The sequence below is a fragment of the Staurois parvus genome, unplaced genomic scaffold, assembly GCF_062004578.1.
Source record: "Staurois parvus isolate SC_StPar_1 unplaced genomic scaffold, SC_StPar_1.0 ptg000272l, whole genome shotgun sequence".
Lineage (NCBI taxonomy): Eukaryota > Metazoa > Chordata > Amphibia > Anura > Ranidae > Staurois > Staurois parvus.
This window is the reverse complement of record NW_028318068.1, coordinates 5,488,070-5,509,653: the sequence shown is the minus strand read 5'-3', so window position 1 is coordinate 5,509,653 and position 21,584 is coordinate 5,488,070. Positions and strand designations below refer to the sequence as shown.

The 21,584-nt window shown below is 43.7% G+C and overlaps 1 protein-coding gene across 2 annotated transcripts in view; it reads right to left on the bottom strand.

Moving 5' to 3' along the window:
* Positions 1 to 21,584, bottom strand: part of DCC (DCC netrin 1 receptor) — a 1,041,949-nt gene that overhangs the window by 56,967 nt on the left and 963,398 nt on the right. For both annotated transcript variants that reach the window (XM_089681618.1, XM_089681619.1), the window contains exons 24-26: positions 18,631 to 18,854; positions 17,035 to 17,151; positions 5,118 to 5,273 (exon numbers count right to left, since the gene is read on the bottom strand). In XM_089681618.1, the coding sequence (XP_089537744.1) occupies positions 5,118 to 5,273; positions 17,035 to 17,151; positions 18,631 to 18,854 (497 nt within the window). The remainder of the gene's footprint in view (positions 1 to 5,117; positions 5,274 to 17,034; positions 17,152 to 18,630; positions 18,855 to 21,584) is intronic.

Below are 21,584 nucleotides of genomic sequence, written 5' to 3'. Positions count from 1 at the left end.
TTTATGTCATCATGTGATGTTTTTTGTCTACACACGTATGTTTATTGATCTAAGTATCACGTTATTATTTATGTCTATATGCATAAGATTAATGGTTTAATGTATATATTTATAGGTTGTATTTAGTGTATTCAGATACCATTTAGGGAACGCAACACCATTTCTTTCATTTGTTCATTAGCACATTCAGGTTTTAGTTAGGTGATAGCAGCTCCATATATATATCTGTTTAGTGTATAGTTTGTGTATTTTGAGTAGCGCAGGTGGTTTACCTATTATTGTAATTATACATAGTTCCCAACTGGTCCCTTATTCGAAGGGACAGTCCCTCTTTCAAGAATCAAATCCAAAAACCAGTTACTTTATTATCTGTGGGGTAAAGATCTGTATCAATAAATGTGCTATGTAACAGTTATTAGGAGCAGACTGGAACAGTTGGAGTTTTTGCAGCTGATGCCCACAAGATGGATAGCACACTAGGCATACTGGAGCAGTTTGTAACATCCATAGCTGAGGACCATAGGTAAACTGCAGTTCAGGAGAATGGGCTTAATTTACAAATCCCAGTAGAAGCAAGGCCATGGGCTCGATTCAGCCAGTCACAAAGGCTTCATGGGATAGCATCCTCCTGAAGCACATGGTCCTCCTTCCTCCAGAGAAAGAACAGATCTCCCTGGACTCCTGGCCGTTTATTTGCCTCAAACCCACCATCTGGGTACACCTACCCAAGGACTGGCTGGGACAAGGTAAGAGCCCACCCTGAGTATTTGTGTCAGGAGCCGCCACGATCTGCGGCTCGGCGCAGGCGCACTGTGCCGTTCACGCTAGTGTACGGGCACTAGGTCCTGGCCGGCCGCGGCGGAGACGGAATCCGCACTTCATGAGCACTTGAAGCCGCGGGTGCATGCCTGGCACCAATGACAGCTCAGGACGCGGTATTTAAACCGCCCTGCGCTGACAGGAGTTGCCGTTTGGTCTCCCTGTGTTCCTGATTTGCTGTTCGTGATTCCTGAGTGTTGCTGACCCGGATTGTTCCTGACCTTGCTGTAGTCTCCTGCTCTGACCCCTGGCTTGCCTGACCTCCCTCCTGGATGCCCCCTATTGGACTCGATATTCTGTTGCTGACCTGGCGTGTGACCCGACCATTCTCTGCCCGCTGCTTTGTACCGCACTGCTCCCACGGCTACCGACTCGGCTTGTCTGACCACACTCCTGCTCATCCATCCATCCATCCACCTTGCTCTGGCATATCCGCCTCTTCACATCAGGCTCTCCCCCTGCAGAAACCTCTGGCGGATCCCTCTACCACAGGAGGGTGTACTCAGGAGCCGTGACCTGGTCTCGGTTCGCTCCAAGTCCATCCCCACCATCAGGGGCCCTGGTGAACAAGCGTACCGGGACTTAGACTCCGCGCTCTGGGGAAACCTAACCAGTGGGCTGCTAGAGGTACCGCCAGGCGGTTCCTTACAATTTGAATTTCCCCGCTCTAAGCTCTGGGAAATTCTCAACAGGCTCAGAGGAAATCAGTCAAATGCCACCTCCCCATGGATTGGCTGGGGCAAGGTAAGTGCCCAGCCTGGGCACTTGAATTTCCCCACTCTAAGCTCTGGGAATTTCTCAGCAGGCTCAGGGGGAATCAATCAAATGCCCAGATTGTGCAGCCAGGAAAGATCAAAACAGCAGATTGCAGCCCCTGTGGCTAAAGAGCAAACCAAACTAAATTTAATTAACATCCTTAACCTGGGAGAGTGCTACACATACCTGTGGGATCCCCATAGAAGCTGCAAATCTCTGTAGTAGGCACTGCTACTGCAGTGATAGCTGTCAGCTTCCGGGTCCCATGCCAAGTGACTGCCCTGCTGCTTAGTGAACACAGGAGGCTGCCCACTTAGCACGGGCACCATTCAGAGAACACACAAGGAATGCAAAGAATTTCAGACTGGAAAAGGTGGAGAAGCAGGGCGTGATGCCACCTTCTCCAACTCAAATAAGAGAACTCTTAGACCCTCCCCACGTCTTCCATTTTCCCTCAGCCAGGGTTAGTTATTTACAGAGACAGGAATGTTGTTGTCTTCTTCCACTTCAAAAGACTGTAAGAACATCCCCTGGATTGTAATTATCTGAAGTAAAATTGTGTTGGATTCAACTTTTGTACCTTAAGCTGCCCGTGGATGATGCCAAGTCAGCAGGTGACCATACTGTCTGGATAGACTGGGTCTAAGGAGGTTATATCAATGCATAAAGCAGCATTTGAAAAAGAACAATTAAATTTGTTTAAAATTGTGGAATAGTGTCCATGGACAGGACAGAATATTTCTGATTAAAGGCGAACTAACCATGACGAAGGCCATGGAAAATAAATGCTTAAAAAGCTTGACTCAGCTCTGTCACAAGGCCTCTAAACTTCTCTTAAAACTTGCAAGCCGCTAAAAATATTTCCTGAGCACATCACACAACATTTTCTATCGCTCTGCCGTGTTCAAGGTACGCGCGGTCACCACTACCTCTATCAAAGTGGTCCGTTCTCGCCTTTTGAAGGGCGATTTGTTTCCTGCAAAAATGTTGTGCGGTTTGTGATGTTGTTTGTTTCTGAAGCCGCACTGCAGTTTGTCATGAGCCTTTGAAGTCCTATGCTTTTGAAGTCTAATGTGTCATAACTCAGGAGGGAGAAGGAATTTCTTAAATCACCTTTGGACTGTAGGAAGCTTTGAAGAGAGCAGAGCAGTGGGGGCTTTACCCTAATGTCTGGATATAAACTGCTGACATCATCGGGTAGGTCAGGGGTCTCCAAACTGTGGCCGGCGGACCTGATGCATCCATTGCTTACCTTATATCCAGACAGGGGGAACTATTCTTTCCACTGATATGATGCAATATTTCTCTTTCCAAAACTGTCCCTTCCACTGCCTTCAGCAATGGGGCATAATATCTCCTGCTGATATAAATAATGGAAAACTATTCCTCCCACTGACACCAATGATGGGGCACTATTCCTTACAATAATACCAATGATGGGGCACTATTCCTTCCAATAATACCAATGATGGGGCACTATTCCTCCCACTGATACCAATGATGGGGCACTATTCCTCCCTCTAACACCAATGATGGGGCACTATTCCTCCCACTGACACCAATGATGGGGCACTATTCCTCCCACTAATACCAATGATGAGGCACTATTCCTCCCTCTAACACCAATGATGGGGCACTATTCCTCCCACTAATCCCAATGATGGGGCACTATTCCTCCCACTAATACCAATGATGGGGCACTATTCCTCCCACTGATACCAATGATGGGGCACTATTCCTCCCACTGATACCAATGATGGGGAACTATTCCTCCCACTAATACCAATGATGGGGCACTATTCCTCCCACTGAAACCAATGATGGGGCACTATTCCTCCCTCTGACACCAATGATGGGGCACTATTCCTCCCTCTGACACCAATGATGGGGCACTATTCCTCCCACTGATACCAATGATAGGGCACTATTCCTCCCACTGATACCAATGATGGGGCACTATTCCTCCCACTGATACCAATGATGGGGCACTATTCCTCCCACTACTACCAATGATGGGGCACTATTCCTTCCAATAATACCAATGATTGACACTAACGATGAAGCACTATTTTTTCCTTCCACCGACACCAACAATGGGGCACAATTCTACCCACTAACCCCAAGGATGAGGCACTACTCTTCCCCTGACACCTAAGATGAGGCACTTTTCCTCCCACTGACACCAATAATGAGGCACTATTTTTCCCCAGACACCAATGATAAGAGATTATTCTTTCCACTGACATCAATGACGGGGCACTATTCTTCCCACTGACACCAACAATGGGGCACTATTCCTCCCACTAACCCCAAGGATGAGGCGCTACTCTTCTCCTGACACCAAAGAGGATACACTTTTCCTCCCACTGACACCAAAGATGAGGCACTATTTTTCCCCTGACACCAATGATAAGAGGTTATACTTTCCACTGGCATCAATGACTGGGCACTATTCCCCCCACTGATACCAACCATGAGGCACTATTCCTCCCACTGACACCAACCATGGGGCACGATTCCTCCCACTGACACCAACTATGGGACACTATTCCTTCCAATAATACCAACAATGGGGCACTATTTCTTCCACATCCCCAAGGATGAGGCACTATTCTTCCCTTGACACCAAAGATGGGGCATTTTTACTCCCACTGACACCAATGACAAGGGCACTATTTTTCCCCTGACACCCATAATAAGAGATTATTTTTCCCACTGACATCAATGATGGGGCACTATTCTTCCCACTGACACCAACAATGGGGCACTATTCCTTCCAATATTACCAATGATTGGGCACTATTCCTCCTACTGACACCAACGATGGGGCACTATTCCTCCCACTGCCACCAGCAGTGGGGCACTATTTCTCCCACTAACCCCAGGGATGAGGCACTATTCTTCCCTTGACACCAAAGATGAGGCACATTACCTACTACTGACACCAATGACGAGCGCACTATTTTTCCCCTGACACCAATAATAAGGGATTTTCTTACCGTTGACACCAGTGATGGGGCATTATTCCTCCCACTGACACCAACCATGGGGCACTATTCTTCCCATTGACACCAACAATGGTGCACTATTCCTTCCAATAATACCAATGATGGGGCACTATTTTTCTCGCTTACACCAACAATGGGGCACTATTCCTTCCAATAATATCAATGATGAGGCACTATTCCTCCCATTGACACCAACAATGGGGAATTATTCCTCCCACTGACACCAACGATGGGGCACTATTCTTCCCCATGACCCCAGCGATGAGATACTATCCTCCCTTGACACCAATGAAGGGCCACTATTCTTCCCACTGACACCACTGTCTAATCCCACTGGTCACAGTCTGGCCCCCCTAATGTCTAAAGCCCTTAGTATACAAAGTTTAGAGACCCCTGTACTAGATGAATAGATAAAGATACACCCCCATGGAAGGCAGTCCACAGACCAGCCACCAAAAGTGGAAAAAAACATTACAAACCACTTGTATACAGATATAGTCAACCAAAATCTGACTTTTTACAAAAATCACTTACCTCGACTGGGTCCGAAGCCCCGATCCACCGACAGAGTAGGGAAGGGTACGGGACGAAGCGTGAACTGTGGGTGCGGATAGACACAAGTCGGTGACGGAAGAATTCCTGGATACTGGGCACTTTCTAGCGTGGGAACTGGTATAGCGCTGACGACAGCTATAAAATAAAAAAAAAAGTCAACATAATTCTCACACAATGTGACAAAACAGTTGCAAGTTTGTAATGGTACTTTACTGATGAGATTGGCTGTGGCAAGGTATGAGGCTCCATTCAGATATCGCATAGCGGGAAGGAGCATTCCTGCTTGCGATTTTTTTAAAGCACGGTTTACCGTATGGCACACATAGGGCAGGCCATTCACTTCAATGGGTTGCCCTATGCATGTCGGTTGCCCAAAAGAAGCTCCTGCTCCTTTTTGGCACAAGTGTCACACGACAATCATGGCAAAATTATGTGTTTGGCGCAAGCGCACAATGGCACCCAGGGGCGAACTGATCATTTGGAAACTCGGGCACTGCCCGAGGGCCCGGGGTCAGTAGGGGGACCTATGAGATGCCCCTGGTACCTTTTTCATAGGCTTTTTTGAGTTTGGGCAAGGACACAGGGGCCCCATGATCCCCTATTGCCCGGGGGCCCCATGAGTTGTCAGTCCGCCCCTGATGGCACCCAAACGCACATTTTCTTCTGCTATTTGGAATCGCGGGCAGAATTTTGGCGATTCTACCAGCGATTCCAAATCGCCAAGTGTTAATGGGGCTTAAAAGAGTAAAGCTGGCAATACAGTTTTTTTTGTTTTATTATTATTATTATTATTATATTATTATTATTATTATTATTATTATTATTATACAGGATTTATATAGCGCCAACAGTTTGCTCAGCACTTTACAATATAACGGGAGACAATACAGCAACAATACAGTTCAATACAAAAGGGTTAGGAGGGCCCTGATCATGGGAGCTTACAATCCAGGAGGGAGGGGCTAGTGGTACAAAAGGTAGTAACTGTGAGGGATGGACTGGTTGGAAGAGTAGAAGATTCCATTATTAGCTGAGGGCAGGGACAGCCACACACTGATTGAAAATCGATCACTGGATGGCCAGCTTGAAGTGGAAGGCCTAAATGGAACTATTCCTAAGAATGCCCCCGTCCCCTCCTCCTACCTATCCTGCCTAGCTTGTATTAAAAAAGATGTGTACTTACCTATTTTTAATTCATTCTGGCCCGTGATCCTGCAGTTCTTGGAGAGCATTCAACAATGGCTGGGAATTTCAGAAGCTGTGACTTCACCCATAGGCTTCCATGGCCCAGCCATTTCCGGCACTCCTTCTCCCCTGCAGCAGTCGTTCACTGACACAGGGAAGCTGGAGTTACAGGATCCCATGATCGGACCAGAGCAAATTTCTTTAGTTCTTATACATAGTAGGCAGGATAGGTGAGAGGAGGGCAGAGATAACACTCTTTTAAGAATAGTCAGACTATCGCTCTCCTTCCACTTTAAAGAAGATATTATCAACTGGACACACACACCTTTGAAGGGATAATATCTACCTGTTTCAAGAGGCAACTCTATATACAAAAGGCAACACACTAAAACCATGACGTGTACAACAGCCTAATTTTCTTGTATTTCAAAGTGGTTGTAAACCCTCACAAATACTGAAAAGACTGGTCTCAGGTGATACACAGAGACAAAAAAAAATCATCCTACAGAAGTTTTACCCTTTTATCTGCAGTTTTATCTTTTCTACATCCGTTCAAAGTGCAGAATTTATAAAGCTTGTCTGAGCTTTCAGAAAACAGGGGGCAGAGAGCTGAAATTACACTCTCCTAAAGGAGTGTGCTTGATTGTAGACAGTATCATTCACTAGTGAATAACCATCACCGTCTCCAAGTGAATTGCAAACTCACCAGCGTTAGTTGCTGCCACTACAGCAGCACAAACGCCAATATAGCCCGGCAGGGAAGTGTGTATCTCGTTATAACAATCAATTAGTGAACCGCATCCTCCATGTCCAGATTCTGGTGGAATAAAGCTTGCCAAAAGCAAACGATACTCCCAATAGTGTAGTATTTTAATGATAAAAGCGTGTGAATACACAATATTACAAACAAACAAGAGCCAGCTTACATATATGGCCGCTGGCGACCCAGGAACGTGCAGCGGCATGACGTCAACACTGTAACTCCTCCCTGGGGACACTCATTGAATATTATTTTTGTGGATTTATTTATTTATTTAATTTACAAGGACATTTATTTATAAGCATTTTTTTGATTATTACTGCACTTTGCTTATTCAGTGCTGCACTTTATATATATATATTCATTTACATTGGGTTTTATACTTCCTAATTGTGTCAGCTGCTTTACCTTTGGCAGTCAGTGCGGATATATTCTTGTTTTTACATTATTTGAAATTACACTCTGCAGAAGCCAGTGAGGAGAGATCTTAGAACTGAATGGAGGCAAGGGACACCCCCCCCCCTCCACACAGGAACAGCACCGAGGCTGTAAATCGTAGGCTGTGTGCTGGAGCTCCCTCCCCTGTCACCTTTTTCCTCTCAGTGTCAGGAAAACCTGTTAGAAGTGACACATGCAGATTCACAGCGGAATGGGGGAGCAGACAGAAATTGCACTTGGTGCTCCGGATAGAGACAAGTACACACTATAGAGGAATATGCTTTGTTCATATTTTTATGTTTGAAGTTTACAACCACTTTAATTTTAGGACAGTATAACTGTGCAGATTATGGTGAGTAGGGACTAAAGCAATTAAAAAGCCCTTCAACCGATTCAGTGCATAGTGCAGTAACGCCTTCTTAAGAGGTATTCAAATGTCTCATTTCATTACAAATCCCAAAAATGAGATACAGTAGTGGGACAGGTTCGTCTAGTGCCCAGAACCGCATCCCCTCAGTCAAAGTTAATGCAGAATGTCTTTACTCAGGGGTGTATTTTCCACAAGGCAAACAAGGCATTTGCCTAGGGCGGGATTTTTCAGAGGGGCAGCACTGTCCTTCGGAAGAACGGACAGAAGAAGGGACACATACGACATGGGGACCTGGTGGGTCCTGAGAGAGGCTGTGGGTTTCATGACGGTGTATGCACAGCCTGACTCTCGTTCCCGGGGATATCCACAGCTGTGAAGGTGAGTGTCTTTCTCTCTCTCACTGTGGGGGATGGTGATTGGTGTATGGGGGCAGTGGTAGTGGAAGGCTCTCTCGGGTGGGGGGCAGTGGTGTTGTTGGTCAATGTCTGGCTCTCTTTGCAGGTGGGGGGGGGGCACCAATTTTTGTGTTGCCTGGGACAGCACAAAACATAAAGACACCACTGAGTTTACTGCCCTGTGTCTATTCTCTGCTCTCTTGCTCCCCACCGCTTGTCCCGGTCCTGATGAGACAGGAGGATGAGCTTCTCACTGTGCTGCTTCTCCTTTCACCGTCCAGTCACATGTTGGGAAAGGACAAGGCCTATAATGTTACTGACATCCAATAGATAACAGTCAGGTATCCTGCCCTGCCAGACAGGGCTGAGCTGTGTAAATCTCAGGACTGGAAATGCAGATCCATTGGCAAGAAAGTCAGCCCCCTATCTCAGTTTCCTGATCTGCATGGCCAATGACTCAAACAAGAGTTTACCTTTAAAGTGGCAGTAAACTTACCATGTACAGTCAGGTCCATAAATATTGGGACATCGACACAATTCTAACATTTTTGGCTCTATACACCACCACAATGGATTTGAAATGAAACGAACAAGATGTGCTTTAACTGCAGACTGTCAGCTTTAATTTGAGGGTATTTACATCCAAATCAGGTGAACGGTGTAGGAATTACAACAGTTTGCATATGTGCCTCCCACTTTTTAAGGTCCCAAAAGTAATGGACAATTGGCTTCTTAGCTGTTCCATGGCCAGGTGTGTGTTATTCCCTCATTATCCCAATTACAATGAGCAGATAGAAGGTCCAGAGTTCATTTCAAGTGTGCTATTTGCATTTGGAATCTGTTGCTGTCAACTCTCAAGATGAGATCCAAAGAGCTGTCACTATCAGTGAAGCAAGCCATCATTAGGCTGAAAAAACAAAACAAACCCATCAGAGAGATAGCAAAAACATTACGCGTGGCCAAAACAACTGTTTGGAACATTCTTAAAAAGAAGGAATGCACCGGTGAGCTCAGCAACACCAAAAGACCTGGAAGACCACGGAAAACAACTGTGGTGGATGACCGAAGAATTCTTTCCCTGGTGAAGAAAACACCCTTCACAACAGTTGGCCAGATCAAGAACACTCTCCAGGAGGTAGGTGTATGTGTGTCAAAGTCAACAATCAAGAGAAGACTTCACCAGAGTGAATACAGAGGGTTCACCACAAGATGTAAACCATTGGTGAGCCTCAAAAACAAGAAGGCCAGATTAGAGTTTGCCAAACGACATGTAAAAAAGCCTTCACAGTTCTGGAACAACATCCTATGGACAGATGAGACCGAGATCAACTTGTACCAGAGTGATGGGAAGAGAAGAGTATGGAGAAGGAAAGGAACTGCTCATGATCCGTCGCATACCACCTCATCAGTGAAGCATGGTGGTGGTAGTGTCATGGCGTGGGCATGTATGGCTGCCAATGGAACTGGTTCTCTTGTATTTATTGATGATGTGACTGCTGACAAAAGCAGCAGGATGAATTCTGAAGTGTTTCGGGCAATATTATCTGCTCATATTCAGCCAAATGCTTCACAACTCATTGGACGCTTCACAGTGCAGATGGACAATGACCCAAAGCATACTGCAAAAGCAACCAAAGAGTTTTTTAAGGGAAAGAAGTGGAATGTTATGCAATGGCCAAGTCAGTCACCTGACCTGAATCCGATTGAGCATGCATTTCACTTGCTGAAGACAAAACTGAAGGGAAAATGCCCCAAGAACATAAATATATGATTTTTAGATTTTTAAAATTTTTTTACTGGACATGTTTAACCTCCATGGTGCTTTTGACCTAAAGGGACGCTTTTTGGACGCCATGGACGTTTCTCAGTTTCCAGGCAGAAAGAACAGTAAAAATGCAGGCAGGGCACAGGACAAAGCACTCGGGACAAAATGTATGTGAAATGATTTGATACAGTAATGGAATACTATGTGATTTCAGTGTATTGAGTAAATGTCAAATTTTTACATTTTTGATTTTCCAGCCGGTTCTGTTCCCCATACATCCCGTATGTCCCGACGCTCGCAGGGAACGGAACCTGGAAGACGGATGCCGGCATCGGCCAGAGGAGATGGCCGGGGATGCTGCAGGGGGGACATCACAGGAGCGAAGGACAAGGTAAGTTCTGGAGGGATCCTGGAGCAACGCTGCAGGGTAATCCCAAATGTAGCTCGGGGTTACCACTTCTGGTGCTGAAAGCTAACCCCAAGCTACACTCAGGAATACCGCCAGGGGGGTTAATAGAAACAAAATCAAAAATATTGGTTTTTTTTTCAAAATTGTTGTTTTTTTTTGTTTATAGTGCAAAAAAGAAAGGTGATCAAATACCACCAAAAGAAAGCTCTATTTGTGGGAAAAAAAGGATGTAAATGTCATTTGGGTGCAGCGTTGCATGACCGCGCAATTTTCAGTTAAACTAATGCAGCGCTGTATCGCAAAAAATGTCCTGGCCAGGGAGGGGTAAATCCTCTGGAGTGCGAGTGGTTAAGTAATGAATTTCCACAGATCCAGCATTGCCTTGTCAATGCAAATAATATAGCGCACAAAAAAAGTCTTCTGTATGGAAAATAAATCAAACAATTGAACATTTCCTTTATTCCTTTTTTTTTTTTTCTTTCCTTTTTTGTTATTACAGTGAGATCAGATCTGATTGAAAACCCGAAGAAACGACTGTAGCTTGTTGACAATTGAATTCCGATGTGACACTAATGTTAAGAGTTTGCAAGCTGAAATGCTTTGCACAAATCACGTTGGCTTTTTACAACTCTGCAGTTCTCCATCAACGGAGGCAATTTACTGCCGCCTGTCACATTTTATATTCAGTGAATGAATGCCTTTACATCGGGAAAGAGATATAAACAAAACAGATTTGGTCTCAACAACCACTATATTTCCGCGTGCCATTGTTCACACGATTTCCCAGCATGCACCTCCACAGACGGATTACTTGGAGGGGACAAAAAATTGAATTACAGTCACTTCGTGTTATCAGTGCATCTACATAAAGGCAATGTTCTATCACTGCGTTGTGTTATTGTTGAAGTTAGCTGATATTTGCTTTGAAAAGCCGATTGCATAACTTCATGGTGGATGACGTGTTTTTAAAGGACTTCGACATGAAGAAAAATCTCTATATACTGAAGGATGTAATCAAGAAATCATTATATAGGGGGTCATTCTAAAAAAAAAAAAGTACACAGATGAAATACACATGTGGGAGCCAAAGGATGTTTGATTCTGTCCATCCAGTCATGAGATTTACACAGCTCTGCCAGATAGCAGAATCAGGTTTTCCATTGTAGTTAAAGAGACCCGGTAGCCATGCATTTGATCAAAACCTTTCCCATAGGATTATATGTGCATCGAACATATTTTAGCCATAATATTTCCCCTGTAAAAGCTTCTGTTGTGGAGACCAGAGTTTTTCATTCATGGCAGCCTCTGAAAGTATGTTAAATCATGAGGCATGCCAGTCCCCCTTCACATCAGAGCCTCCCCATTAGATAAGAAGCCACCCTTTGACGTCCGAGTCCTCAGTCCCCCTCCTTTGACATCCGAGTCCTCAGTCCCCCTCCTTTGACATCCGAGTCCTCAGTCTCCCTCCTTTGACATCCGAGTCCTCAGTCCCCTTCCTTTGACATCCGAGTCCTCAGTCCCCCTCCTTTGACATCCGAGTCCTCAGTCCCCCCCCCTTTCACATCAGAGTCATCAGTTTCCCCCCCTTTCACGTCAGAGTCATCAGTTCCCCCCCTTTCACATCATAGTCCTCAGTCCCCCTCCTTTCACATCAAAATCCTCAGTGCCCCTTTTACATAAGAGTCCTGCCTTCCAATCTTCATCACAATGTGGCACCCCCATTGAGAAACACTGGTGTAGACATACAAAATCCTCGATACCGCTGTTGGGAGCCGCCATCTTAGATGTGACGTCAGCAGCCCCAGCAGATCCAGAGCTTCCACTCACATAACAATGATAGGCAACCTCAGCATTCCAGCTGTACTAAAACTACATATCCCATCATGCCTCTGAGTCATGCCTGCGGTTGTCAGAACTTTTGCAATGCCATGCAGAATTTCTAGTTGAACCACAGCTGGAGTGCTGAGGTTGCCTAGCCCTTCTCTGTAGTATTGCCCTTCACTGGCAGCTACATAAAAGCTTTTGTAGGGAGGCACATGTAAGCATTCAAAATACTTGACCATTCTATGGTTTTACCTGATTTTTTTTTTAAAGTCCATCTCCAGGGGAAATAAAAATCCTCTGTTGCAATTGTGCTGCCCTTGCACTGCAAGGGTTAAACGCTATCTTGGGTCTAAGGGAGCAGGGTAAGCAGTACCTATCCCACCCTCCACTAGACTCACAGCTCTCCTTTATTCCTCTACACCACAGCAGCAGACTGTCCCTCGTCATCTTCACATCCAATGCAGGGCTATGGGCTTCAAATTGGTCTTGATGACATCAGAGCACCTGTGGCTGCTACAGCACAGTGGAGAAGCAGCTGCGGGGACAAAAACAGATGGATGGGGATCCATTCCCCATCCCTCTGGTGGATTAGATGACAGTCGGGTGAAAATGGATAGGCAGTCCATTTCCATCCTACCACCCTATAGGGAAAAGCAGGCTGTGTCTATGTCCGCTCTGCAGCAAGCTGGTGGGTCCACCCCGTCTAAAAGGGGCCTAAATGAATGAATGCTTTACTTGAAGTTTTCATTTGTAATCAGCATGATCTGAAGATATGAGAGCAGTAAGACAATGCAAAGAAATATCAAATAAACTTCAGACCATCAGAGCCCATCCTTACATTACAGACCCCATTAGAGTCCCAACTTACATCAGAGTTTTCATTATAGTCCCCCCCCATCTTACATCAGGGTCTCTATCAGAGTCCTCTCTTACAGCAGGCCAGATAAAATCTTGCAGCAGGCCAGTTTTGGCCCTCAGCGCACAGTTGGAGACCCAAGCCCTAGAACTAAAATAAAATGTAACCCTTAAGCTGAGGGGTCAGCCCCACTGCAAGGCAACATTTGTTATTTCCCAAGAATTCAGCTTTAAGATGATGACAGGGTCTCTTTAAGCAATACAGATAGTTCACTGCCTTGCCCTCAGCCTGAGAATGGCTAGTGATCAGCTCATCCCTCTGCTCATTCAAACTCTATGCTAATGGAATCCTTGGTGGAAACCAAACATACACTATATTGCCAAAACTATTGGGCCAGCCCTCCAAATCATTGGATTCAGGTGTTCCAATCACCTCCATGGCCACAGGTGTATAAAATCATCACCTAGGCATACAGACAAACATTTGTGAAAGAATGGGTCACTCTCAAGAGCTCAGTGACTCCAAGCGTGGTCTCGTGAAAGGTTGCCACCTGAGCAATAAGTCCATCCGTGACATTTCTTTGCTACTAAATATTCCACAGTCAACTGTTAGTGGGATTATAACAAAGTGGAAGCAACTGGGAACAACAGCAACTCAGCCACCAAGTGGTAGGCCACGTAAAATGACAGAGAGGGAGCACATGCTGAAGCGCACAGTGCGCAGAAGTCGCCAACTGTCTACAGAGTCAATAGCTAAAGACCTCAAAACTTCATGTGGCCTTCAGATTAGCACAGCAGCAGTGCATAGAGATCTTCATGAAATGGGTTTCCATGGCCGAGCAGCTGCATCCAAGCCTTACATCACCAAGTGCAATAAAAAGCGTCGGATGCAGTGGCGTAAAGCACGTCACTACTGGACTCTAGAGCAGTGGAGATGTGTTCTCTGGAGTGATGAATCACATTTTTCTGTCTGGCAATCGGATGGACGTGTCTGGGTTTGGCAGTTGCCAGGAGAACAGTACTTGCCTGATTGCATTGTGCCACGTGTAAATTTGGTGGAGGGAGGATTATGGTGTGGGGTTGTTTTTCAGGGTTTGAGCTTGGCCTCTTAGTTCCAGTGAAAGGGACTCTTAAGGCGTCAGCATACCAAGACATTTTGGACAAATGCATGCTCCCAACTTTGTGGGAACAGTTTGGGGATGGCTCCTTCCTGTTCCAACATGACTGCACACCAGTGCACAAAGCAAGGTCCATAAAGATATGGATGAGCGAGTTTGGGGTGGAAGAACTTGACTGGCCTGCACAGAGTCCTGACCTCAACCCGACTGAACATCTTTGGGATTATTTAGATTGGAGATTGTGAACCAGGCCTTCTCATCCGACATCAGTGCCTGACCTCACAAGTGCGCTTCTGGAAGAATGGTCCAACCTTCCCATAGACACCCTCCTAAACCTTGTGGATGGCCTTCCCAGAAGAGTTGAAGCTGTTATAGCTGCAATGTGCGGGCCAACTCCATATTGAACCCTACAGACTAAGACTGGGATGTCAGTAAACTTCATGTGCGTGTAAAGGCAGGCTGACCAATACTTTTGGCAATAATAAAACCCACATTAAAAAATAAACCTGAACCCATCAGAGCTCACTTATATTGGAGTCCCTCTTACATCAGAGTTTCCATCAGGGCCATCCCTTACATCAGGGTCTCCATCAGAGTACCCTTTCAGATCAGAGCCCTGCCTTCAGCCTGTGATTGGCCAGTAAAGGAGCAGGATCACTCTGATCAGCTCCTCCCTCTGCTCTTTCAAACGCTATGCTGATGGAATCCTTGGTGGAAACCGAAACACAAGACACTATAAAAAATTACACCTGAATAAAAAAATAACTCTTGAGTTAGCCTCCTGCCTTTATTTGTTGCTTAGGTTCAGCTTCAAAATGACATCTGCAACATACTATGGTCATTTCAAAAATCTATTCTAGCCCAGATGTTGCCGTAGCTATTAATTTTTCCACAAGATGGAAGACCCTACCGTCTCTGTCCTTGGTGTGAACTCATAAAAGAATTGATTTCCTTAAGCGCGCAAGGCGAGGGAATCCATATCCTGCCTACATTGACCCCATTAGCTCCCTTTCACCATAACATCACAGGGAAATGCATGTTAGTGTTCTGAACAAAGAAATATTACAGCCTTCTGCTCGCCCAGAAAATCTTGAAAGGGGATTTACACAGAAAAAATAAAAATGGGAAAATAAAGGTTGGTGTGCGGGAGCTTGTAAGCACTTCGACAAAAAGGTTTGACCTATTTCGCTGTTGTCTTCCCTCTTATCATGGCCATCTGCGTTCTTCAAGATCAAAAGAAAATTTCCTTGATGCAAGTTGCCGTGTACTCTACATTTTCCTAGTCACGGCTAATGGAACCAGCATTTCATATGGACGTGGAAATACTCTGACGACGCATATCATCCCCATGTTTTCCCTGAGATTAAAGGCAAATTCCTATCTCCATATTGAATTTGACTTTTAGTACCAGCCTGTAGCCATCTAATATCAGCAGAACATCTGCTGCTTTACCTTTAGCACAAATTACCTTTTCATCATATACAGTATAATCCTCGACTTATTGCTAACCTGCCATGCAGCAAAATCCCTGTCTGAAGCTTATTATTGAAGCTGCCTTTTTTCTGATTGCTAGTCTACATGGCCAGTGAGCAGTCCAGGATGTCCAGGAAGAGTAGCTTTCACCGAGGGCATTTTGATTCATAACAGGTTCCCCTTATCAGTTTAGCAATAAATCAGGGATTATTTATGCCGCCAAACTGATTTTTTTTCTTACTTTTTACTCCTTTGTAGTATGCAAACGGTTAACATTTTGAAATCAAAGTAGAAGTAGGCAAAAAAAATAACATATGTGTCTCAATCTGCAATCGGCATTCACACAGATGGTCTTGGTGTGATGATCAGGTGTTCAAAAACTTCTGCACATATAGATTTTCAGACCTGACACCCTAAAACAATGATGTGTGTACCCACCTTTCATTCAGACTGACAGAACAGCTTAAAAACAGGTAGCTATGATCTGCCAGTGAGGAACAGTACCCAAGCACAGGTCCTCTTTGTTCAAATTCTTCCACTAGTGTGTCTGCTAGGCCTGTTTCACGTGGGCTTGAGCTTGTATAAATGCAGTGTGAACAGCAAGCTTTGACAAAGCATTTGCAAAGCTTCCAGCAAGCTTTGCTAAAGCTTTCAAAGTACCATTCAGCTTTAGATTGTAAATGTTGAACACAGATCCGAATGAGAGTGCTGATTGCCACTTCAAAAAAGCAGCTAGCAGGCTTCAGAACTTCTTCAAGCTTGTTGAAAGCCTGCTAGCAGCTTGCTTAAAGTGGCAATCAGTGCCCCCCGTTAGAATCTGTGTTCAAACTGGAGTTTAAAAGCTTCAACAAAGCTTGCTAGAACATCTGCAAATGTTCTGTCAAAGCTTGCTGTTCACACTGCTCTTATACAAGCTCAAGCCTGTGTGAAACATGCCATGGCTACCCCATATAAATTCATTTTTTTTTTCAGAAAAGTTTGCTGTTCTTTTGAAAGGTAATTGAGTTTACATTATGCAGCCACATTGTAGTTTAGATCTAATCAGTGCTAAGCAGGGGCGGACTGACCATTTGGAAACTCAGGCACTGCCCGAGGGCCTGGGGTCAGTAGGGGGCCCCATGAGATGCCGCTGGTACCTTTTTCATAGGCTTTTTTGAGTTTGGGCAAGGACACAGGGGCCCCATGATCCCCTATTGCCCGGGGGCCCCATGAGTTGTCAGTCCGCCCCTGGTGCTAAGTACAAGGTCCTTCGTTCTACTGATGAGTCCGCAGAGATATTTTATTTTTTCTTAATGGACACTTACATGGATTGTTGGCCTGTGACTCCATTGGAATCATGAGCTTGGCCCTTGTGGCTCTTCTGGCTGCTAGAGAACGCTCCAATGTGGAAATGTTACTCCCAACTTCATCAGCATCTGGACCTGGGGGAAATAGTTCTTCTTAGTAGAGTTCATGGACACAGTGAGCAATAACATACATCTGACCTATCAACATTCAGATCTACTTCAAGTGTGCCAAAGAATTATATACAGAGGAAGGGCTCTTTCACACTGATGGCAATGTGTACCACTCTCTGAAAAGTGATCTGCATGTTGGCAGGCATTCAGGAGGTGCTACTGTCACCTACAGACACCTTTTTTTTTTTTTAGTGGTGTGGCCCTAATTGATCTCAGTGGGTGAGTTTGACAGGCGGTGCCACCTGTCAAACTCTGCAGCCCAAGTAGCTATGAAGTAAAGCATCGTGCAGCCCTGTCATAATTCCGGGGGGTGGGGGGGTGTCGGTGGTGGTATTAAAACTGCGGCTAAGGGGAGGTGTTCTGTAGTTCACAGAGGTAAACTGGGCAGGGCTGATAGCAATGTTAGAGATGACACTGCAGAGGGCACACACTGTAGGGCAGCACTGGATTTTTTCAAGGATCAACACTTTTTTTGATATAACAAATTGCTTTTAGTGGTATCTTTAACAGACTAAAAGAGAATAAATAAGAGAAGTTCAAAATACTGTAGCTGATGACCTTCAAAAATCAGGTGCTTACCTGTGCTTAGGGTTCAGTGTTGCCTTTCCACAGCCAGTTGTTCTAACCTCTGCAGGTCTTTGGTGTTGCCACCTTTTGGATATCGGAGCCGACTGTGGCCTCCTGAGGAACCACAGCTGGCTCCCCACTGCACATGAGCATGGCCTCCCAGCTTCTTGGGACATGTGACATGCCCCAGGAGGCTGCGGGAGGGTACAAAGCAAGGGATGTTATTCTTGCCTAATAGACTAGGTTTGTGGAAGTGTGAGCGGTTACCGATAAAAATCAGTACTCCCTCCCCCCCAATCAGTACTCCCCCCCCAGCCTCTTTTGACATGTGACATGCCCCAGGAGGCTGCGGGAGGGTACAAAGCAAGGGATGTTATTCTTGCCTAATAGACTAGGTTTGTGGAAGTGTGAGCGGTTACCAATAAAAATTAGTACTCCCCCCCCCAAAAAAAAAATACTCAGTTACAGGCTAGGAAGAAGGAGCAAACCAGCAGGAATTCACTTTTTAAGCAATATTTTTACCTATCTCCAGTCTAAAGAAATTTCTTTGTGTTTCAGATTTCTGAATGGGGGGTCAATATTTATTATAACAACCTGAGCAATATTGGTGCTGTAAAGAGAAAACCTGCAGTGTATGCATTCCTTGAGAAAAATTTCAATAGTCTTTTCTTGTATATCAGTGCAGATTTCTGGGGCAAGCAATGAAATAATCAAACAAGCAGCATCTCAGATCAGTGGGCCGTTTTGTACACCAATGTAAACTTCCATATTCACAAATATACTTAGACTACTACTGTATATGATAATTGGTTTTAAGGGAATAAGAACAAATTTTGGTTTAATTAGTTTGGTCTGTCGGGAACTAATTAGTCTTACCGGAATGTGAGCTTTTGCTGCCCAGCTGAGACTCTGATTGGCTGTGGCTAACTGGTGTGATATCTTGGCAGCTGGGCCGGGGGGAGTCCCGCCCCTGAGTTTCGGATCCAGCTGGCTTCTCTATGTTCTTCATCTCCATCTCCTCGTGGTGGATCCAAAGATCTGGAGGCCTAAGTTCCTTCTGGCTACCTTTCCGTTTACTAGCGCTGTGTGTGGCCCGTTTTCTGAAAAAAAAAACTCTGACCATTAAAACATCTGGAAAACATTTTAAAGACATATCCCAGCCTAATTAAAAAGTAGGGTATTATTTTAAAACAAGGAAAGGTTACCAAATACAATCAATTCAAATTTATTCATGCTTTCCATGCAGCAAAAGAAGAGCTAAAGTATATCTAGTGGTTTAGTTTTGGATAGAGTAGGAAATATTAAATTCTCTGTCAGTTTTATTTCCGACTGTGAGGATTTTGCCTTTACTTCCTGTTCAAGAGACACAACAGAAAGTGATAAAATATAATCACTGGAAAGGAAATCACGTTTTATACATTTGTCAGTGGAAGAAGAATCCCCATTGGATGAATTCCTCCCTATTTCAGCTGTGAAATTTTTGGCTTCCCATCAATATTTGTCGAGATAACAATAGTCTTCAGTAAAAACACTTAGGGGGAGATTTACTAAGACTAGATCACTCAGAATCTGGTGCAGCTGTGCATGGTAGCCAATCAGCTTCCAACTTCAGCTTAATCAGTTAAGCTCTCACAAACAAAAACCTGCAAGCTGATTGGTTTCTATGCAGAGCTGCACCAGATTTTGCACTCTCCAGTTTTAGTTAATCTCCCCCATAGAAACCTATTTAAAAAAAAAAGTTTATATAGCTTTTCATCTAGCTAAGCATTGGTGCATTTGTTCAGTGTATAAAAAAAATATTGTTTTGGGAAAATACCACATTACGGCCATTAGATGGAGCTGAGGATCATATTTATTCTTAGGATCCTCAGCTCCATCTAGGGGCCATAATGCAGTATTTTCCCAATCCATTCTATTCTTTTTTTTATGACTAAATAACATTCTATCTGATAAAGAAATAGAAGAAGAACATTTGATTTTGCCCCTTTCACACGAACAAATGAACTAGCAGTTCGCAGGATGAATAGCTAAACTTTTTAAAATACACCTCATAATGTAACATCAATTATTATTATTATACAGGATTTATATAGCGCCAACAGTTTGCTCAGCGCTTTACAATATAACGGGAGATAATACAGCAACAATACAGTTCAATACGAGAGAGTTAGGAGGGCCCTGATCCTGGGAGCTTACAATTATTACTATTATTGTTATTAATAATAATAATAATAATAATCACCATGTATATAAATGCATTATTATTATTTTTTAATGTGAAATGTAATAAAATAATAATCAATGTAATTATAATTAATATGAATTATATATTTAATTATATTTATTATTATTATTATTATTATTAGTAATAATTATAATAGTAATAATAATAATTATATATAATTGTATATTTTTTTGGAGCTTACAATCTAAGAGCAATAAATAATTAAAATAGGTTGTAACCTATCCTTATTCTAAGCAATGCATTTTAAATTGCAGTCCACTGTCTGACAACGTCCTATACTTTGCATAGGTGCTTTCTCCCCTAATTTCATCACAGAGACATCACTGCTTACTAGAATAACAAAGGATCAAATTAACGTTTTAATTAATTTACGGAACATCATGTTTTTTCTATAGCTTGAAACCACCGATAAATGAAATTAAAAAAAATCAGTGGCCAGACACCGTAGAAAAAATTCATTTCTTCATATGTTGATATGTCTGTTGATATGTTCATTTTCATATGCCTGGCTGTTAGAAGCTTGTAGAAACCACTGACATGCCCTGGACACAGTTATTATTCTGATATGGGGTATCGGTATGTGATCAGTGTCATCAGACTAGTGCTCAGCAGAGAGAACATAGGAAATGGCATTACATACAGATGCTCAGGATGGACTGTGAAAACTTTTCAGATATTGATGTTGAAGAAAGTTGACATTTGGATTCTCAGGGGGCTGGGTGCCAGGTGCCATGCCACTTTAGCACCAGCTGCCTACTGATCCAGAGTGTAAGTTGTATGCTGGAAGTCCCCTGGGTAACTACAAGGACTTCCAATGACAGCTCTCATCTGAAACTGCATAACGAAAGAAATATTCCTGGCGTTCCAGTTGAGAATTCAAGGTTTTGGGTTTTTCATGGGAAAAAAAAAAAAAAACCTCATCTGAATGGCAAAACATCTACAGAGTCAGGAAATCAAAACTTTCACATGCTTATTATTTATCTATGGGTAGATGATACTGTCTACATTTAAATCCTCAGAGGGAGGGAGGCTGACTATCACAATCACATATTCCAGATAAAGGCAATCTCTAGAGATCTACGAAAAAAGCTGCTTCTTTTCGTTTCGAATTAAGTCCATAAATTAATCACTTTGTTTAGACTGATTCGTTTTTGGAATTCGTTTCATATATTCAGTAATTTTATATATTCGCTACTATGAATCGATTTGCATTTTCCAAACTTATTTCGGAAGATTTGATTAATTTGTGAAGTTCATCAACTTGCTTGCGACTTCAATGCAACTTGCTTGCAACTTTGATGTTTTGGGACTTTGGCCAATCATATCAATACAGAGTGTGACACATAAGGAGGGGTTTACTAAAACTGCAGCACTCAGAATTTGGAGCAGTTGTGCCTGGTAGCCAATCAGCTTCTAACTTTGGGTTGTTCAATTAAGCTTTGACAATAAAACCTGAAAGCTGATTGGTTTCTGTGCACAGCTTCACCAGATTTTGCACCATGCAGATTTAGTAAATAACCCCCATATGATTGAATTTATAAAACCCTCTGAATTTGCCAAAGAATGAAACAAATTAATATGAATG